Below are 22689 nucleotides of genomic sequence, written 5' to 3' on the forward strand. Positions count from 1 at the left end.
TAGTCAAAAAGCAGGGGAGTCTCTATATCTGATGAAAAGTAAGATTTTCTGAAGGACAGACTAAGTGCACTTCAGTGGCTGAGGCTCAGATATAGTTACAAAGATTTGTTGCATCTTCATCTGGTGACCAACCCCCCCTTTCCCCCTTTTTTTTTTTTAGATGTGGCCAGTGGAATTTCTTAGACAGTTGGGATATATATAGATATTAATTTTGTCTCTCTGAAATCAAGACAATTTGTTTTTCTTTCTGAGAGCTGAGAAGTATTTGATCACTACCAGAATAAGTATGGTCAAACCAAGGCATTTTCAGATTAGTATCCTCAAACATTTTATGTAAGAACAAAGGTCAGGGCAAGATAAACTATGATGAAAGAGTCCATGTAAGAAGGCAAGGGCTATTTCAAAGCTGTGAAGATATTACTTTCCAACAGCTAGCTTGTCTTGGTATAATCCTGAAGTGATGTAAGGTATATATAGCAATTGTGTCTTCTTTATTACTGCATACTAAACATAACTCAACGGCAATTACAAAATCTCTGGTTTTGATGAAATATAGGGAAAAAAAAAAGCAAAACATTTATAGGCAGACATTTCTTATAATAAGAAATTAATTTTCTCTACATTTATACTTAAAATCTAAAAAGAGATGATTTTGCAAAAAAAAAAATTAGTTCCCTAGAATTACTGCAACATACATGCAAAGATTACCTTTAATAACTGGACATCCACCGTCAATAGAAGCACAGTGTATTGTTCCTCCTCTTTAAAAGACATAATTCTGCTTATATATAGTCATTTTAAGAAGATATAAATGTGTATCTTTTTCAGATCAGTGTAGCAGGTAGAGGTCCCAATATCATAAAACTGCAGATTCTAACTAATTGTATTAGTCACTATAGAAATCCATTTAGTAGAATTCCGATCAGTGACTGCTGAAAATGTAGAAAGTTATGTGCTACTTGGAAGAGGTTATTGACGCTACCTGAGCAAGATGTAATTTGCAGTGTAAAAATACAGTATTACAATTTTGTTGATAATGTGCAGAAAGACTCTACCATAAATAATAGTACAGTTGTATCAATCTCTTATAAAACAGCTCTTTTTATTTTTATTGAAGATGCTGATGCATTTATTATTATTACTCACTGATAATCTAATAAATCTAATAAATCTCTAGTAAATCTAATATCTAAATTGCAGTCTGTCTGGATCAGTTCCAAGAATCCCTATTTTCTAGGGATACTGCTGCACAGTAAGTAGCAATGTGCTACATGGCAGCTAGTTCTAAGCAGTCTTCCAAGGTAATTTCAGTATATACAAGATGCAGAATGTCTTTCAGTTACTTTTAACATTCTTTAGCATTTCCTCTCTGCTCCTAAACTGTCTATTCTCCTTTGATTCCTTTGCTGGGAGCAGTTAAAGTTGGTGTGGAACAAAAGAGTTTTCTGCAACTTCAATAACTTAAAAGCGTAACTATAAAGAGAGTCCTTTCAAGCATATGCTGAAGAAATCCTTCATGGATTTATTTATTTATTTATTTCCCACAAAGTAAAATTTTGCATTACAAAAGACTTTTTCTCCTGTTATGTATACATATATTTATAGCTAACTTTACTGGGAACATTGAAAAAGATGTCCATGTAATCTTTCAGTATTAAAGCAGGTTCTAGCATTAGACTCTGTTTAAAAAAATCTTTTTTTTTTTTTTTTTTTTTTTTTTATATATATATACACATATATATTAACAGAAAGAGGGATTTGATATTGAAAGTGTTTTGTTTTGTTTTTCATTTGAAAATGTTTTTTAACCTTCTATTTGGGGAGTAAAACAGACATCTTTCAGAAGGACAAAGGAATGAAATAATCTCATAATCTGTAACTATCCTACATGTAATTTTGCCTAAAGAAAATATATTATTTATTTATTTATTTATTTTTAAATTCATATTTAGTTAAAAAACATTCTTTTATTCATCTGTGTCAAACTTACTATACTACTGAAATGGCTCAATTTTTCTTTTCCTTAAAGCCTGAAGTTCAGGATCTGCAGTTTTGTGACCCTCTTAAAGAAAAAAATGTTTCATATATGTGCATTCATGTGCATTCTCCATGGTAAATTTTAACTATTAGTTACCTTTTGTGAGAAGACAGATAATATTTTTCCTCCAGCAGGAGCCATCAGATTGCATGATGTCTTATTAATAAAGGGCAGTATCTACTCCAATTGTAAAATTATAAATGTGTGAGCAAAACTTCACATAAATATAAAAATAAAATAATCATGCAGCAGACAGGCTGTAAAATTATTAAAAATCATAATTATTTAAGCAAGTCTGGCAGAAAATATGGAAAATATACAATAGTGGCCTCATATACCAAGAATATAAAAATAAAACTGAAAATATTAAACCAAGCAAAGCAATTCAATCCTCAGAGCACAAATATGAGGAGTTATCTATTGCTCATATTTCCATGGGGAAAATTGCTTATATTTCCATGGGGAAAATGTTCAACTTTATAAACATGTTTGGATCCCATCTTTTATAAACTAATTCAACATTCATTGAATAATTTCAGTTCAGGTATTTATACAAACCTGAAGACAGAATTCTCTAACTATGGTAGGTTCTACTTTCACATTTATTTTCCACATTTTGTTTGTTTAAATGTTTCACATAAAATGAAATCCATTCTATTTCTGCATAGGATTGGCTTTTGTAATTTTGCTCTTCCTCTTTGTGTGTGTGTGTGTGTGTGAATTGAAGATTTACTACAATTTTACTAATTCTTTCTCATTTAATTCCAGCTTTAAATAATGTTTCCAGAATTAGGACCCTTACTTATCTTAATCAGTTAATTATTTGGAAATTTAGGGAAAAACATCTTGTACCTTTTTCAGTACTGAGGAACTGCTATATTTTAGTGGACCTTTTGAACATCTGTCAGTATAACATTTTCCATCTCTTTTAGGCTAAATGTCAAGTGCTACTTACTGAAATGAAGTATTACAAAATGAGGAGGATTTATCATGAAACCATGATTACTTTTGGGATGTATACTGAATTTATGTCAAAATTAGAAAAGCAAAGTGAGCCTATTTTTGAGATAAGAAAACAAATACATAGATAAATACTGAAAGACTGTCAACCTTTATACATAATGTCTTAAACAGATCTGGAAGCCTTCCTGGAGTGAGTATGGTGAGAGAATTCCTTCTGCTTTAAATGGACAAACTCTGAATTTTGCTCTCTCCCTTTATATGTACCAGATATCACAATAAGAACAAAATGTACATATGCATTTCCCAGACTTATTTTTCGGTGTTTTCATGTGTTGTAAAAACATACTTCAATAAAGAAATATATACAAATTGAAAGGGAAGCCAAAGGAAAAACAAACAAACAAACAAACAAGCAAACAAACAAACAAACAAAAAAACTGCAGGGCATCAGTGTGAAAAAATGTTTAAGATGCCTCTTATTAACTGCTCAATCTGTTTTATGCTGGATTTCTGCATAATTATGTTAGAGAGGAAGGGGAAAGAACAGATGTTGAATAAAGATTGAAAATAAGAAAATGAGACTGTTCAAAATATATATTTTTTAAAAAGTAGCTATAGTTGCTCTCAGCTAGACTTTTTTTTTTTTGGTTGGCAAGACTTTTAGACAGCAATCTATTTCTCAAATTCATTGCCCATTTCTGCAAGATTAAAGTAAAACAAAGTGTTTCTTTTTCAGTCTGATCAGTTGAACAATTATACAGCTCCAATAATCCCCAAGTCACTCTTTCAGAAAGCAGCAGAATGTTTCCTCAAGCAGTTTCATAAAGTAGATTAAATGAATAAGATATCAGGTCAGCAATGCTATAAGCTGGGAAGTTTTTTTATTGCTCATGCAATTAGTCTTTTTTCATACTTAACAAATAATATCTAAATAATGCATAGCAGATACATTATTTTTCCACTGTTTTTCTTTATAGAATAAATGCCACTAAATTAAACATCATTGTTTTTCCATCCCTTTTTCCCTTTCCTGCATCATGTTTTAAAGAAAACTGAACTATATATTTTTAAGAATGCCCCTCACCCCCTTTTTTTTTTATTGTTGTTTTTTCTTTTTCTCTACTTAGTTGTTATTTTCTTAGTTGTTATTTTCTACACTGAGATTGAATACATTATGAAATTGTGGACTAGATAGAGGTATCTGAAAAAGATTTACATGCAAATTACATTCAGGTTACTACATTAAATCCTTTCCATTACCACCCTACTGTATACTCCTTTTTACCCTGAGTAGTTTATTTGTTTCAATGCAAGTTGAATAAGCCCTGTGGGTTTGACCAGTGACCCTTAACTAAAGAAATTGAGCACTTGAATGGCATTGCTACTGCACTTTTTTTCACAAGGTTAAGATAAAAGCAGAGACCATTCTGGAAGAAGGATTCAGAAGTGAAATGAATCCTTTCTGCAGTGTTTTAATTTTCTTCTTGCTAATGAAAAAAAAAAAAAAAAAAACAAAACACTAAAAATTACATTAAAACATTAAAATATATATATATATATATATATATATTTTTTTTTTTAAATGTTTTGTTGTTGTTGTTGTTGTCCTCACCCTACATACCATCAAAAGTGGGCTTTGGTCTGATGAATTGTCTTCAGGTGAAGAAATATATATATATATATATTTTTTTTTTTTCTTCTATTGTGATTGAAATTTTAAATGTAAGATTATAAAGCTATGTAGGATCTCTTTTTTTGAAAAGTCACAGCTTAAAAAGTAACAGCTCACAACTCCATAGACTTGTTTCTTGAAAAGCTTAAAAGTAAACTGATGAAGAAACTATAGACTTTTAAGCATCTTATATTCAAATAAAATTTGAATATGACTGAAATTTTATCTGAAAAAAAAAAACAAACTAAATTACTGTCTTATTTTAGTTCTCTGGTATAGCTTCTAATAAAGAGTACACCATTTAGAAGAGGTATTGTAAAAAAAGGACCATGTCGACTTGTATGACTGCGAGTATGTAGTGTGTGCATGTACATTTTCTAGATACTTTCTTATTACAGATTTTCACTGTAATTGCAAGCAAATAACAGTAGCTCAATGTTATAGTATGCTTAATATGGCAACTGTGCCATTGCTACCAATCCCTGTAGGAAAGCATGGTTTGTGGATACCAGCAGGTTGACGGATTGTTCTGTGGAATCAGAACAAATCTTTCTTATGATTCATTTTTGCCACAGATAAGCCATAAAATGAAGACAGCAGATTGATGGAGGTTTAGTTTTTCTGCTCTTGTTTTAAACAGTAGATGTAGAACAGGTTCTTCTACATTATAGCCTGAAGCTGAACTGCCAACATAAAAGATATACAGACTTAATACTTGAGAGCTGGGCAGAAGAATTCCTTCCCACTTTTTTTTTTTTTTTATTTATCATTATTTATTTATTTATTTTTCTGAGCAGATTAAGCACCACATAATATAGCTCGTTACTGCCTAGTGTAAATTTATTGAAAAGGCAGTTTTTGCTAAAGTGCCTGAAATACTTTGTCTTGTTACTATCTGACCTACTGCGAAACACAGATACCAGCTAAGAAGGAAAAAATATTTTAATTTCAAATCTGCCTGTCCATATTTTGAAAATTCCTATATTTCACTAAAATGTAACAAGCTTGAACCCTTATTTGTACTTTTTTTTCTTTGTGATTGCATGTGAGACTCCATGTCTCACTTGATGTCATATAATTGTAGTCAGTGTACAATTATGTCCTATTATTAAATCCATAATAGGAAAATAAATAAATCAATAAAACAAAATTGAACATAATATGAAAAGAAAAATATCCAAAGATTATAATTATTAGTTTTTATATATCATAACTGAATATATATCTTAATAACTTTATATATATCATAACAGTTTATATATAAAAGTTTATATACATCATTCAGCTTTGGATACTGATTCTCTGGTTTATTTTTACTTCTGGATATTTTTATCAAATGAAAAGTAAAATTATGATGCTTCATAAAAGTATATGTCAAGAATCAACAGGGCAGTGTGCTACACGTTTACAAGGTGGAACAAAAGAAGTGAAAAATGAACTGATAAACAGAAGAACAAGACTTGAAACAAAAGAATGAATAATAATAATAATAATAAAATTTATAAGAATATATCATTTTTCACACACTTGGCAGCAGTTTAAATTTCATTCAAGTTAACATACTTTTCATGTAGATAATTCTCCTGTTCATCACTACACACATATATATATATATGTCTAGAATCAGACCTTTTACAGGTGTGCACAGGATAAAAAGTACTACTATTTTAATTCCTGCTCATCTCCTGTTGGGTCAGTTGCATGGATGTGTGGAAAATTTATGTTAATGCTTAGCTAGAGTCCTGGTTTTTGGACATCTTTTAAAATGAATTCTGGTTTAAGGCTTACTGGAGATAAAACTTTTCTGTTACATCTTCTTTCAGTTTTGGTTGATACCATTAAAAAAAAAAAAAGGCAAAACAATCAAATCATATCTGAGCTTAAATAAAACAATTTAAAACAAGTAAAACTTATATAGGAATAGAAACTGTTTTAAGAGGTGAACTGGGAATTTTTTATAATTAGCTGGATTTTGTTTGTTTTTATTAGGATTTTACCCTTATGCAATACATATATATACAGGGCCTTCCCTCTTACTCTGTGTTTTATGTGGGTACTTACATTTTTTTGTTTGTGCTTTTGAATTTTTCAAAAAGACCTATTGACATATATTTCATTATAAAAGAGTTTTTTTTTTTTTTTTTTTTTCCTACTTATGTAGAGTATGGCATTCTTAAGCTTGCTAGGTTTAAAGTTTGTTTTACCTTGACATTTTTCTCCATAGTGAAATTCTGATCTGAAAGTTTATATTAATAAATTTCCCTTCTGTTTGAAATGATCTTGAATGTCTATTAAAATTGTATTCAAATAAATGATGTCTAAGTTATTGTAGGCTGAAGATTTATAAAACAGTGCATGCTGCAGAATGATAAGTCTAAACTCGCAATTCTTATTTAGAGAAAGAGTTTAGAAGTATTGCCTGAAGTTTTTGTCTTCCTCTTCCTCACCCTATTTTTATATATTTATCTGATATGATCTGATAGAAGTATGTTGGCCTCTTATTACTAATTTTGTCCTATAATCTCCTCAGATTTCACCTTTTTCAACCTTTGCTCAAAGTATGAGAGTGTGAAAGATAACCTGTTCATTTTTGCAAATATCACTAGGAAATCTGTACATGAGTTCCTTTTCCCTTATGGAAGAGGTCAGAATATGAGCAAGTTAAATTAGTTCTTTCTTGACTGGTGTAGGAAGATACAGGTTTCATTAATCGTGTGATGTAACACAGCTGGGCATGACAAGCTAGGGCATGTCTTCCAAGAAATTTCAAAACAGCTTTCTTGAAAACTGCTGTGAATGAAATAGCACATTTTTATAGTAAGACTAATTAATCAAAATAGGCCTTTCCTAACATAGAAATAAAATTAATCCAATTAGATGTCAGCTCTGTAGCTGTGCTCAGAATCTCTGCCAAAATTCTGTGCAAAATACATTTCCACAAGAGTTACGGAATACAAATAATTTTGTATTTAGGGTAGAGAAGCAAACATTGTCGTATATTTCTATTTAAAGATATTACCTACATCTATATTTAGAAATTCAGAGTGGGATTTATTTATACAGCTAATTAGCAATGGGATTCAACTTAAATGTAGGTATATATCTCACTACAGTGAGATACCTAAAGTGAGCATTGCGTTCTCTTTTAAGTAGATCTCCATTTACTATAATGGGAACTCAGACACCTATCTAACATATGAACCTCCTTCCTTAGAGGCACCTAAGTGTCTAAATCTAGGACTATGTCCCACTTACATTCCCTAGTTAGGTAAAAATACATATACCTGTCTGTATGAGCAGCACGAAATAGTACTACATGTGGAGTGGAAGTGTCTGAGTTAGTTCAGCATCAGAAACAATTTGGACATATTAATATATGTTGTATATGTTTTTCTCAGGCTTATTAGCTTCTCAACAAGGAATAATTTTAAGAGATTTTAAATTGATTAGCCCAGAGAATGATATTTGAAAAATGTAGCCACTATGTAATATATGATAGTGTTCATGATCTCTTTGTGCTTTGCACATATTCAAACAAAAATAAGTGTTGTGTAGGGAGGAGATCAGCCTTTCAACAACAATTATAGCTTATTGTTGAAAATCATTTTAAGATGTATTTTCAAGTTTTCATTTATTTATTTGTTTGTTTATTTATTAACACCATAGTAACTCCAATAACTCCATGGAATTGCAATTTGAAATTGCAAATTGAAATGTGTCTGACTGTTTCCCTGATTATGAGTAACTTTTGAGACAGTGCCTATCCAAGGACACAGAACTCAGAAATAAGTTTCCACAAATTTTGCATTTATAGACAACTGTAATAAACTATATAATTGCCCAAAATAAGGGAAAAAATAATGTCACAGAATATTAGACACTGGAGACTCGTTACTGAAGAAAGACATTTTCAATGCCTCAGTTACCAAGAAAGCTTCAAGCAGACTGTGCCTTCCAAGACATGTTAGTCAATAAAACTAACACAAATAATAAATGCAGAAAATAAGTATTAATTAGTTCTATTGCTCACGGAACTATGTGTTTTTGTTACCATGTTATCATTCAGATGGTAAAGTGAAATTCTGTGAATATCTAGCATTTGTGTGTCCTTGGAAATTTAATAGAATTGCCTTACTGTAAAGTGAGAACAGCTTGGTTCTTAGGAGGAAAAAAAAATAATAAAAAAAATCTATTTTTATCTCACATCTAGACTTTTATAAAATACCATCATATTTTATTTTATTGAAGACAGTATAATCACCCCTGAATATATCATTTCTTTAATACATTTTTTTTTTTCTTTAAAAATGTTGCTTAAAAACACATCAAGATACTCAATCTTTTTGAATATGTGAAAGATCCCCAGTTTATGGCACTATGAGACATGATTTAGCAATGATACTCAACAAGTCAGGTCAACAGTTAACTTGAAGATCTTGAAGGTCTTTTCCAATCTAAATGATTCACAAACTGTGGAAAAGCTCATGGAGGGCAAAACTGTTATGACCGGGAATATCAGCAGAAGGAACATGCTAGAAGGCCAGTGAATGAGCAAAGCTATTCAAAGTTTTGCAGAAGCTTAAATTACCTTTGGTGGAAAATGGAAAGTCAGAGGACGGAATTGTAAGTGAAATGATGCTCTAAAAATCAGGGACAAACCAACTGACTTCTGAGATTCTTGAAAGGCTGACAAGACATTTGATTAAAATACTGAATATATATGCATTTAACACAGGGAGGACTTTTCTTTCCATTCTCACCCTCTTTAAGCAGACAACTTGTATTTAGAAGAATAAATTAGAGAAAACAGGTAGCTCCTTAGCTTCGCCTGATCTGCTTGCAGGTGTACTTCACTGAGCCTGATTTTACATGCCACTCTCCATAAAAGAAAGCAAAAAATGAAAATACCACCAGTATGTTTTGAGAATGCTACAGATTTTGCTCTATGAATGAAAGATAAGCAGATGGTTCTTGGTACAATTATTAGCTACTCACAATTATAACTGATGGTGTTCATGGGACAGGACACATTTCTACAATATAGTAAGATTACAGTATGTCCATTCTAATGCTTTAAAGCATCTTGTTGGATTATCTATCCTCTATTTTTGATCCTTTACCTGTTTTACTGAAGTATCTGTAAAACTGCTTGTTAAGAGAAAGCATGTTAACAGGTGTCCTTGTGCATTTGAGATAAATGCATCCTTGTAGGATGAATACATTATGGATATAGAATTGTCTTCACACTTCTCACAATCACCTTTTTTTTCACCTCTTCACACAGTGAACACATCCAGATTGTTGTCACTGCACTTGATTGCAGCATAGGAGGCTTACAGGGTCACAGCCAGCCTTGTATCTTTTGTTCTGTCAATGCAATTCTTGTGAGCTTTATTCTCACACTTTCAATTTTAATGTGGCTTTTTAAAAAATATTTTTATACATTAATAGCATAATTAAGTATTTTTCATATATGTGTACAATGCCAGCTTTGTTTCTGTAATGTATATTCAAAGATAGCATTGTGAACATCTATGTTTATTTATGCATATGAAGATGATTCTTCTGACAGTCAGTGGGATACAAAATAATTTTGTACAAATTGTATTTATTACAGATAAAATTTGTAATTTTGAAAGACTCACATGGACCCATTGTACCAGTCTATTTTGCAAGGATCTGTTTTACAATTCCAAAACTATATGCACATCAAAGAGAAACAATAATAATAAAAATACTAGATAAACCTCTTTTAAAATTTGGGGTGAAGATGAGTTTTCACAGATGAACTTTATGTTTTCACTAATAGCAGTTTTTCTGTGTAAACAAGTACCAGTATTATGTGCACTAATTCAGGAAGATGATGAGTTCATGTTTGATTTTAATTATGTGTCATCTCACTGAAAATGAGGAAATTTGTATATTCCTGCTGAATGTCAATAAATAGTGAAAGATGAAAGTACATAATGTAGAGTTGAACAGCAAATCCCAAATGCTTTGGGATTTTACACTATTTTTTTTTATATATTTTTTTTTTACACAAACAACTTACCCAAATGGGCACATAGCATACCTGAAGATTTTGAGGAAAGAGAATAAATAAGATGTTTTAAAACAATTTTGTCTTTTTCTTGTTCAAAACACTTGATGTGACATCCCATAATGTTGGTGAGTAGAGAGACTTTTAAGACAGGCAAGAGAAATCTTAAATTCAGGTTTGTTTTAGCCCTGGCCTGTTACTACATTTTGAGATAATCACATGGCATGAGTTAAGGATTTTATCTATATTACAGATCTGTTCTCAGAAGGCTTTACATTCCCCATTGCAGCCTTTGATAATTCAATTAGTCTCTCAAAAAGTTGGGAGTAGCTGATAAATTCACTTTAATGTTAAATCAAGTACCCCAGAAGGTTTCTCTTAATACGACCGCTTCTCTGGGAGCTGAGCTCTAGAGGTGATACCTCCCAAATGGAGCCTTTTGCAAGGAATATGTGGGCCTCAGGAACAGATTAAAAGAACTGTCTGTACCAACATAGCTTCTTGCTATTAATAAATTTACTTCAGATCATGACAGTGATCTCATTCACTCAGATGGTTGTCCGTCTAGTTTAATTTAATTTAATTGACAACCTTAGCTCTCTCCATGGATCAGATTCCATGGATATGATGAATGTTCTCAGAAACAGAGAATGTCATTAAACAAGCTGATTTTAACCCTTCCCTTTAAACACTGTCTTTTGGGATTCCCAAATCTTATTGGCAGACACTGATTGCTGAATAACAAGTAGGAGGGGATTAGCTACATCTGCATTGACTGTGTCTTCAGAGAATGCTAACAATAATACCAGTTCTGTTTGTCTACTTCTAGGAAATGAACAAAGAGTATGTGTTAGATGAACAACAGGATTTAGTATAGTAAATAGATGTATGTCCCTGTAGAAATCAGCTAGCAAAGCAGAGAGAAAAAAGTTCTAATAAGAAAATGCTGCTTAGTACTTACAACCAGTTGGCCTTAATAGGCAGATTGTCATTGACCTTCTGTACAGGATTACAATCTTCCTAGAAGTAAGACTTGAATTTTAGGTGTATTCATCCATATCATCAAAGATGTATGTTGTCATCATAGTTGGAGCAGCCTAACTGTGACACTGGAATTATACAGAAAATGCTTAATTTTCCTATCCAAAGGTAGAAAATAAAAAGGGATGTGGAATATAAACCTCTCTGTATGTGTGAAATGCTTTATTCTATATTTTTATTCCACATTTTCCTCTTTAAAATTAAATATGGAATTATATTAAAAGATAACTTTTGCTGATTGTTTTATAAAACAGATTCTCACAGTAAGCAAAATAAAATGTTACTTCAGATATGTTTGTTTCAAAGAAAGAGTTTGAATTAAAACATTAATTTCTAATGAATACATTCTATGAAACTTAGAAATTTTACATAAACATTCAGATTTACTTTATAATTTCTTGTCTTACTTTATTTTTACTTGAAAATCAGAGATTTGAAAAATATTTTCTTTCTATGCTGAGTAATTAGCTCATTATATACTGCGCTGGTTTTATATACTTTTCATTTGCATATACTTTGCATTTTCATGCAATTATTATTTTCTCCTTAATATTCCCCTAGCTTTTTTTCTACTTAAAAACAAAACACTCTAAAACTTACAATATCTATCCCAAGATATGTTGTAAATGTCAGCCTAGCTAATCCATCCAATATGACTTTAAAATACTCCTTGCAGTTATTCAGGTGCAATGAACTGTGGCTGCAAAATATTGGAGGCAGTTTGTAACACCCAGCTGCAATTGAATTTATCTTAATATCATGTAAAAACAGTAAAACAGTGTAAAATAGTGGCTAAAAGTATCTGTGTTCATATAACACAGGAGCATTTGATAATGCAGATGTGCTCTACAGGATTACCATCACTGGTTTTCATCATCTTTATACTACAACAACAACAAAACTGCTAAATAAGCATGTCAGCTTTTCAGAAGACTGTGACTGATGTTTTATGAACAAAGTTGTTGACAGTTTGGAAATCCTTGTTTATCATCCCAGCCTGACTTTCTCAGAAATGCCATCATTAAATCAAAAAGCACATTCCAAATTTAAACTGAGAATTTATTTAAAGAAGGAAAGAATATTTGGGCTGATGTTTGAAAGACAGAGACTCAATGAATGGGAGAGTTCAGTCCTACTGAACTTTTAAAATAGGAATTCTGAGCTCAGAATTGTTTTCAGGAATGGAATCAGCAGTTGGTGGGAATTTGAGATATGCTGATTTATACCAATAATATTTTGTCTTTGGAAAGGAGAGAAGTGGCACACTGTGATTTACTTTACTCTTTACTTTTCAGACAACTCAAAATCTGGTTCTAAGATCCAGGGATAGCAATTCTATATTCTCAGGATGGACAGAAATGCATGAAAAAATCTGACACAAAAATATGGCCTGATTCACAAAAAATCCTGTTAATTTCCTTGTTAAGTAAAATTTTAATGTATGCTTTTGTAGTATTTGCAGAAGATTTGTAGGTTTGAACTAATAGCTAGAAGAAAAAATGTGAAATTTAGCATTTTTGCAAATTACCCAGTACTCTGCTGTTTAAGATTCAGTTAGATCTAGGAGCCAACAGAGCCTGGGCAGCAAAAACAAGGTATGGCAGCTCAGAGGAATTAGTGTGGAGCTCGGCTCTCATCTTCCTCTGCCTCTTAATTCAGGCAGGAGATAGGATGATGTTCTGGACATAGCTATGATGTTAACTTGCTCTGCTCACAAAGTACAGCTGATCAGCTGCTCTGCATTTTTCTTGCTAAGTTTCTGGAAACAAAAATAAAATAAATAAAATAAAATAAAATAAAATAAAATAAAATAAAATAAAATAATAAAAAAAAAATAAAATAAAATAAAAAAATAAAATAAAATAATAAAGGGTTCTTCATACCATGTAAAACATTTTGCTTGTGTAAAGTTAGCAGCACCTGTTCATCAGCAAAGCCACTCCCTGCTGTGACTTTGATAAGTTGGAACCAGTGCTGCAGCCTCGAGGACAGACTGGATCATCCACAATTTCCCTCAGAGAAGAGCAGCAAATCCCAGTGTGTTCCTTCAGGTATTCAAAATAGAACACTTTGAAGCAAATTTTACTTGTGTAAAAGGAGTTGTAGTTTGGTATAAGCATGGTAGCACAGTATTAAGAGGAGAAAATAAGCTGTTTTACTTTTGAAAGGAAATATCTCAGTGGAAAAGTACTAGGAATTTTGGTCTGAATATATAGTGAATGAAATATTCAGTGGGAATCCCAGAAGTTATAAATGCATGTAAACCCTAGGATATTACTTTGCAAGGGAACAATTTTCTTACCAACAGTGTCACTTCTTGGAAAAGGGGACTCAAAATGCTGAGTTACATCTCACCTACATTAAATTAAGGGCAATTAGACTCTCAACAGTTTGTTGAATGATGAAAAGCTTCAGCCAGCTAATTAGAAAAGCCAAACCAATGAGTGTGTATGACTCTAATACAGAAATAGATATCTTCAGGATATGAACTCTGTGCATTCATTGAAAATAGGTAGGCCTGTCTGGAATTATTTTAGATCTGGAATTATTTTAGATTTGGTTTATCACCAAATACTGAATGACTCTCTGAATCCATCCTTCTCCATTGTCTCTAGAGACAACATAAAAATTCTAGTTCTTTTAATTACAGGAAATTAGATTATGTGGTTTTCTCTGTTTCTTGAAAGAGATTATTATCTCTCTTAGCTGCTGTTAGGCATCTGATGAAACTAATATATATATATATTTTCTTTAATCCTTTGATTGACAGGAACTCTCCAAAAATCTTGTAAATTAGATGTAAGATCTAGTTTTCTTCCCTGTTTCAGTCTAGTAAAAGCTTAAAGAGGAGGGCTGAAAAAAACGTCTTGCCTCATTCACTAGGATGTAATGTGTGTGGTAAGAGCTGCAGGCTCAAACAAGTCTTCTGGCACATATATAGTTAAATTCTCCCACTCTATGAGTAAATTTGTGTGTAAAAGTTGCAGAACAATGCAACTTTTACACACAAACAAAATAAAAATTTAAAATGACCACCATGTAAAATGGCACGTTAGAAATGTTTGATTGTGTCCAATAAATGAGACCTTTCACAAAATATCAGCCATAGGAATGCATATATTTTTCCTGAATCCCAAACAGACTTAGACTGGCATATTAGTTAAAAAGCTATATAAAAGGAAAGATCATGCTCAATAGTTGTACTTTACACAAATAAATTCTAGTAAAAGACTTATCTTGAACATATTTCTACGAGGAGCAGCTGAGGGAGCTGGGCTTGTTCAACCTGGAGAAAAGCAGGCTCAGGGGCAACCTTATTGTTCTCTAGAGGTGCCTTAAAGGAGGCTGTAGCGAGGTGGGGGTTGGTCTGTTCTCCCACATGCCTGGTGACAGGACGAGGGGGAATGGGCTAAAGTTGCGCCAGGGGAGTTTTAGGTCAGATGTTAGGAAGAACTTCTTTACCGAAAGGGTTGTTAGATATTGGAACAGGCTGCCCAGGGAAGTGGTGGAGTCACCATCCCTGGAGGTCTTTAAAAAACGCTTAGGGATATTGTTTAGTGGAGGACTGTTAGTGTTAGGTCAGAGGTTGGAGTCGATGATCTTGAGGTCTCTTCCAACCTAGAAATTCTGTGATTCTGTGATATTTTGTTACCATGGATGATATGTCAGATGTCAAATTACCCGTTCTTCTATAGTTTTTTTTTTTTTTTTTAAGAATTAATTTCTGTTTTCCCAATTAGAAGGAAAACAAAACAAAACAAGCAAACAAAAAAAAACCATTTTGCTGTAGGGTTTTGAGGTGAACATTGACACAAAGGCTAAAATAACTTCAAAAAGTCTTCAGTTTAGTGTTCATTCTGTGCAGCTACCTCCATCTTTTAGATTAGTACTGTTCTGCATGGTCTGCCTAACCAAAGAATAGGATTTTCCATGCTCTTTGATCTCTTCAAAATATATTGAAAACTGAAATCAAGTGCTTTGCCTTAGTTTGACTTTGCTGGCAACAGTGAGCTGAATAATGTACTAGGATTTAGAGTCCTCCTAATATCATCTAAAAAAAAAAAAAATCTTCAGAATTGATCATTGATCTGGCTTTAACTGGGTGCTTTGAAGACATGATGTGTGAATAAAAGAATGAGGAGCAACAATGAAAATTGTTTTAAAAAAGAGAGAGAATAAATAGAAAAAGGAATACCAGCTAAAACATATATAGAGGAAACAACCCTATATGATTAAGAGGCTGTACAAAGTGTCAAATGTCATTCTAAGAAAAGAGCACAATTTCTGTTTAAAATATTCAGAAGGCAGAGCTAAATTATTTTCTTGATAGCCATAGTGCAGAGCTCTTTGCATATATTGTCAATAATGCAAAAATTGTTCTACAAAACACAAATCTCTTTTCATTTATTTCTTTCACATTAATCATCTAGGTTAGAGGTTTTCTACATAGTAATACTAGGGACAATTAAGACTGTTTAACACAGAGACAGATGCCAGATGTATGCATGTAACAGTTACAGAGGAAGCATATGCATAGTATCAACTCTACAAATAGTTGAGCTCCCTAGGCACTCAACAGTTTTGAAGCTAAGGGAGGGAATGTTTTTATGTTATAACATTTTCCCTTGGTGGTAGCAAATTAGCTGCCTTGTATCCATCTTCAGCTGCAACTGCAGAGTCACTTGAGAGCTTACAAATAAGTTTAGAGCTCTGCTAAACTGCTTCTTAGATACCTAAGAAGCAGGATATGCACCATGTGCATGACGTAACAGATTAACTAAAGAAAAAGAAAAAAAATGGTTGATTTTTTTCTTCACATAAGATAATTTTTTTATACCTTAACTACTTGCAGAATTTGTGCAAGGTCTTTATAAAGAGACCTTTACAATTACTGGAATCCATCACTATAATATTTACTTCATTTACAGTTTCGTACATGCTTTCCACCATGACTTTACTTTAATGGGTGCCCCCACCTCTTAGCTTTTTTGTTGTCTTGGAAAGAAAAGACAAGAGACTACTACAGATACTTTTGGCCTGAAATCTTAGTATCACAGATAATGAAAGGAGGATATAAATGGACCCTTATATCTACCTTAAGGCTTTTCAAAACCCGCCTCTGGGTTTTCTATAAATAGAATAAAATAAAATAAATAAAATGTTGCTCATGTTTCCATCTCTACAATGGGTTTGGCAACATTTTATAGCACGTCCACCACATTTCTAGGGGTGTAGCATCTTCATCATCTCTCCAGGGTAAGGACTTTTTTAAAGGAAGTCTACAGATAGACACTGACTGACATATTCTGAACCCTTCAGCAGTTTTAAAGGTATCAACTTCAACTTCTACTTGTTTTGCCAGAACAATATTTAAGTCATATAATGCCTCACTGTTGAATTTTCTTTGAAGGATATTTAGACACATAATCTGAGGGCAAAGCTAAGACCCTGATTGCATTTTTCTTGGTGGCATTTTTTGTACCTAGCCTTTAACTCTATTTCTAGAACTAAAACACATTTCTTATAGAAATATGACTCAGATGAGGGATTTCTAGAGACCAGAAAAAGAGCTTCTAACAATTAACAGGCTTAAAAAACTGAACATATTAGTGAAAAAAAAAAAAAAAAATGAACACATAATGACAACATCCTTGGACATAGACCCCAAATTATCAATTTTTTCTTAATGGTATGTTTGGTCACATCAGAGTCCTCTGACATCAGCACTACAGATTAAGCTATAACAAATGAAAAGATTACAATGAAAAATGTGACTCTGTTGAGCAGCTCAGTTACTGCAAATAAAAGTAACTTGCAAGAGAGATTTTCTGTATTCTTGTTGTTTATATATATAGTCTTGATCCTGGAAAGATAAGAAAGTGATATAGATTAGGGTTTTTGATGAAGGATCTGTGGAAATGAAGACACGAATACTCTGAAATCATCTTGAGTGTCTTTCAGAGATTCATTTACAGTCCATGGAGAACCTGGAAATACGTTATTTAATCTGTTTACATGTACAATCCTCTTTGCCAAACTAGTTATTTTTAGAGAGTCAGATTTTGAAAACGCATCATTCATTATTCTTTCTGATTGATGTAATTAGAGCATCATTCAGGCAGAAACCTAAGTCAGATAGCATTATGAAACTCAAATTCGTAAAAGAGTGAGGGTGCTTCATAAATTGGCATAAGGTTAATCCCATTCTGGAGACCTCTTTCGAAGGTGGTAATAAAACACAACACCAGCAATCTGCTAAAAAATAGTCTAGGGCACCATCTAATCAAACAATAATGAATATGCTACTTATCATGCCATAAGGGAGACTCCATATGAAACCGGTAAATCACTTCTTTTTTCCTAGGAAGACATTTCTGTGTCTGTATGTCCAAATGAGATTTCCTTAAGGAGAAACATTAAGGAAAGTGTTCTTCCTCCTATTCTGTCAGATGCATTTCACCTCCCATGAAGCCCAAGTGTATGACCCTTATACAATATCAACCTTTTGAAGCAGAGAATGATAAAAAAAAAAACAAAAACAAACAAACAAAAAAAAACAGTGGGTTTTTCTATCTATCAGTATAAAGCAGACATGGTCTTATTATGTCTCGTAAAGGAGATTTTAAATGTAAATCCAGGCATGCTGGCAGGAATGTGGGGAAAGCTGTATTCTTTTTCACCAAAGTAGCCAGATTTTTGAATGGTTCAACATCTATGGTGCTGCTAAATTTTGTTGTTGTTGTTTGTGTGTGAAATTTTGCAAAGGAAAACAGATAATATCTGAAAAGCTTTAATGTGTTGATTCTGTATTGGACAAAATCCTCCTCCTACACAGAATGATACACTTCCATTCAAGAGAACCTACCTATAGTCAGGATGTAAATAGAGCTATCAGAGGATATAGAAATAGATTTCTTCAGAAACCTGTTTCTCTACACAGTGGCACCCTCATCAGTCAAAGTCTGTAAACAAGTTGTCATATCCAAATTTGAGACAAGCTTACAAAGCAAAAAGCTTAGTGCCTTCTAATTAAAGATCTGTATACTGAGATAATTGGCAACTGATGAAGAAGGTTCAGTAGTATAATATATAGCTAATCATTGGTGGCTTGATGCTGTGACAGATGGGGATAGCTTCTTTAAATTATGGAGTTTTTATATTGGTATTTTCAGGAAATGTCAACAGCATGATTATTTTTTCATTAATGTTGTCTTTCCTTCCCATTCATTGCTTTTGTTTGTCATAATCACTTGTCTCTAACTGTACAGTCTATTATTATTTGTATAGGACACAGCATAATGGGGCTGCTTAATGATTGGATTCCTAAACATTGCTGCAGTACAATATACAGTGTTTAGCATTTACTAAGTATTACAAATTAGATATGGAAATTATAGATATTACAATTATGACTAGCTCACAATAAAGTTAGCAATTTATTTATTTATTTATTTATTTTAATATCATGCAAATTCTGCTAAGGATTGCACAAATTCAGCTAGGTTTCAGTTATGAGTTATTCCAGTTTATGTGTCAGTACTGAAAAAATCCTAATATAAAATCTGTGGAACTGTCTTGATCAAGAATAAGAAAATGTGTTATACTAAAAATATTCTTTCTAACAGATCCTCAAACCTATTCTTTTCTGTTAATCACTGCAGTTTTGTTTCTCTTCTTTTCCAGGAAACAGCTTTTGGGCTCTACAACAAAGATTTACTGTTTAAAACTGTGAATTTGTCAGGTCACTAAAGTCTCCCTGTAGCTTCTCTACTAAGTGCAGAGCTGGCATAGCTAGCCTTTGTACATTCCTGCCTACAGTGCTGGGCTAGGAAGAGTTTTTTATGGTGGGATGGGGAAGAGGCCAAAATATTTTTTCATGGCTGTCATATGGTAATTTTGCTGCAAATTAGAATAGGTGCCAGTCTTACTTGCAGGCAAACTTTGGAAAACAAAGCTGGGTTTCCAAAGGTTTCTCCTCTAGTGGGAAGAAATTGTTATTCAGATGGGCACTGTTTTTTCTCTGCTGCCCCAGACTGATAGGAAAGCAGATAATGAAGTACCCCCTCACCTTTCTTCTATGTGCTTTTTTCAAGGTGCAATAGAAAATAAGCGTCAGTTTCTAAGGTAGCTCCTCTCCCATTAGGTCTGTTGGGGTTTGTTGTGGAGAAGTGTCCCTTGCATTTGCCATCTCAGTGCATGGGGCTGGAATACGCTTTCACTTCACTATCAACTATAAATGACCATGTTTGTACAGTCACTTTTGAGAACGATAGCAAGAAGTGTCAAGGACCATGAGCTATGTCCAGAACACAGATGAAAGCTGTTTTTCTGCTTTGGAAGTTTTGACATTATTGGGAATTTTGGAAGCAGAGCCTGTCCCTGTCTGTGACTCACAGGTTTGATTTGCCTCCAGAACAGCAAGGCAGAGGCCAAAGACCCATTGTTGGGATCTGTGGACCAGCCCGCTGTGAGGATGGAAAATTTTCAGGTAACAGAAATATTTTCTTGCTGTTATGCTGTCTTTAAGTAAAAATATATGATCGTCATTAAATTGTTTATATGAATTTAAGGCAGATTTCCATAAAATAAAATGTTAAATATTCTATAGTGCTTATTGTAATCTTGCAATATTTCTCTAATATTTATAGTCTGGGACAACCGTGAGCTAGAATTAAAGCCATAAACCCACCTGTTTTTTATTGTTTTAAAAGTGTTTTATATTATGCCAATATTAGAAATATATTTATCCTCTGTTCAAAAAACAAGCAAGCAAGCAAACAAAACAAAACAAAACACAATGACAACACAAACAACAACAACAAAAAAAACAGAGGAAAATTATAAGGATTACAGGCATAAATGCTTTAGTTATAATATCAGGAAAAGACTGCATGATCCAAGAGGTTTACAAAGTGGCAGCCCATTCTTATTTTACTGCCAGTCATTTTGCTAATCTGAGCTACATAATTGCTTTGCCTAACTGAAAGGAGCCTTTAAACAGACCAGCCAATAAAAATACTCAGATTGGAGACAGTTCTGCTTAATAACAGTAAGCATGTGTATGGAAGTATTTGTTTACCTCTGCTCATTTATGTCAAAATCAATTGTAATTAAGCCGGAATCTAACCACAGAAGTAGTACTTTAGCTGGTTGTTCTCATCAGAAGTGTCATATACCCCTAGTCTTTAGGCCATGTCAAAGAAGCCCATTTATTTCCATCCTGTAATAAATACCTACTTACAGTCCTTTCACTTCTTTAGTAAAGGCAATTGTCTGTCTGAAATCAGAAGAAGATTTTCAGGTATATTGCAGGAATTACTGAAATTATGAAATCAGAGTTATTTATATTCTCCTTTGGATGTCAGATATAATTTATTGTCCATTTGTTTATACATGTTTACAGAAAATACAGACCTTCCATATCTATTTCATGGTATTAAAATATATAAATTGTACTTTATTAGTCTAAAGCATATACTACCTCTCCCCCCAACCCCGCCTCCCACCCCTCCACAATGCACACCCATAGTATGCCTGTCATCAGACCAGAGGAATATGCACTACAGATAATTTTATACCTTGGTTCATTATTGATTGAATTCTAAATGGAAATGTTTTCAGTAATGAACACAAGTTCACAAAATTAAGGGTAAAATAAGTCTGTTTCATAGGGAATCAGTGTGAACTCCATGCATGCATTCAAAGGTTAATCCTTTTCTTTGTAATGTGAAACAAAGGCCAGAAATACCTGAATTACTGCTTATTCTGTAAAGTAATAAAGGATAGAACATTGCAAGAGTGAAGGTGAATAGCATCATCAATGTGAAACTGCATGCTTCAAAAAGAAGATGCACTTTTTGGGATCAGTCCTCTCCTGTGTTTTTCATTTGGAGCTGTTAGTCCTTGAGATGTTCCAGTGAGCCATCCTTGCTTATTTTTTAGCTTCCATATTTATATAAGGGGAAAAAAAATGAAAGTCTATTAGGAGATGTTCATGTGATAGTAGAAACTAGGTGTCAACTTTTGATAGAGAAAAAAGGAGTTAATGGGTAAGACAAGAAGAATAAGTAGCATTTCCTGGGACAGTCAAATACAACAAAGGCTACTGTCATTTGAAAATATTCAGTATTATTTGTGCATTTATTTGGTCATATTTTTATTTATCCTCCTTTGATGAGCATATGTTAATATAAAACTATATATATATATTACATTTTGAAACAAGTTCTTAGAAAAGAATGCACTTAAATGACTATTTAACAAGTCAAATTTTATAAATTAAGTGTCAAATTGTCTACTTTGCTTCACTTCTAACACAATTTGGTAAAAAGATTTACAGGATTAGGGTGGAATATGATTATATGTATATATATATATATATCTGCATGTGTGTGTATATGTCCAAGCTTACATGTATGGGATGTATACACATATACATATATTTAAAATCTGATTTTCACTATACACAAACTTGAACACTTATTTATATAATGAACACATTATATATAGTACTTTCATACAAATTACAGTGTTCTTCATGTTAAAAACATAGCACGTGAAATATTTCATAGAAGTATTTAAATGCTGAGGTTGTACATGTATTGTTTACTTTTGATTTGCTTTGTAGCTTCGTGTGTATGTGTAATTTAAATAATTAGGCTCCAATTAAACTGGAAAAAATGAATTTGTGAACACTGATTATGCTGAGTCACTGCTTTTTCTTTTAATTTCTTTTAAGAAAAAAAAAATCACTTTTGTCACCATTATGAAAATTGTGTATAATTAATGAATTAAGCTGTGATATCACAGTTTTAGCTATTGAAGGGAGCCAGATATCTAAAGCATTAATTAATTAGTTAAATGTATAGTGAAATATATTTATGGTGAAATCAAGTACCTCCTTTTAAGCGTACTCATAATATTTATGAGGAAAGG

General features: G+C 32.5%; 1 protein-coding gene across 2 annotated transcripts in view; it reads left to right on the forward strand.

The window, feature by feature from the left end:
* PCDH17 (protocadherin 17) overlaps nucleotides 1-22689 on the forward strand; it is an 87743-nt gene that overhangs the window by 56420 nt on the left and 8634 nt on the right. For both annotated transcript variants that reach the window (XR_014618308.1, XM_084284453.1), the window contains exon 4: nucleotides 20168-20242. Coding sequence is in view for 1 of the 2 variants with exons in the window: in XM_084284453.1 (XP_084140579.1) it covers nucleotides 20168-20242 (75 nt within the window). In the remaining variant the exon portion in view is untranslated. The remainder of the gene's footprint in view (nucleotides 1-20167; nucleotides 20243-22689) is intronic.

Source organism: Netta rufina (genome assembly GCF_964035555.1).
Source record: "Netta rufina genome assembly, chromosome: 1".
Classification (NCBI taxonomy): Eukaryota; Metazoa; Chordata; class Aves; order Anseriformes; family Anatidae; genus Netta; species Netta rufina.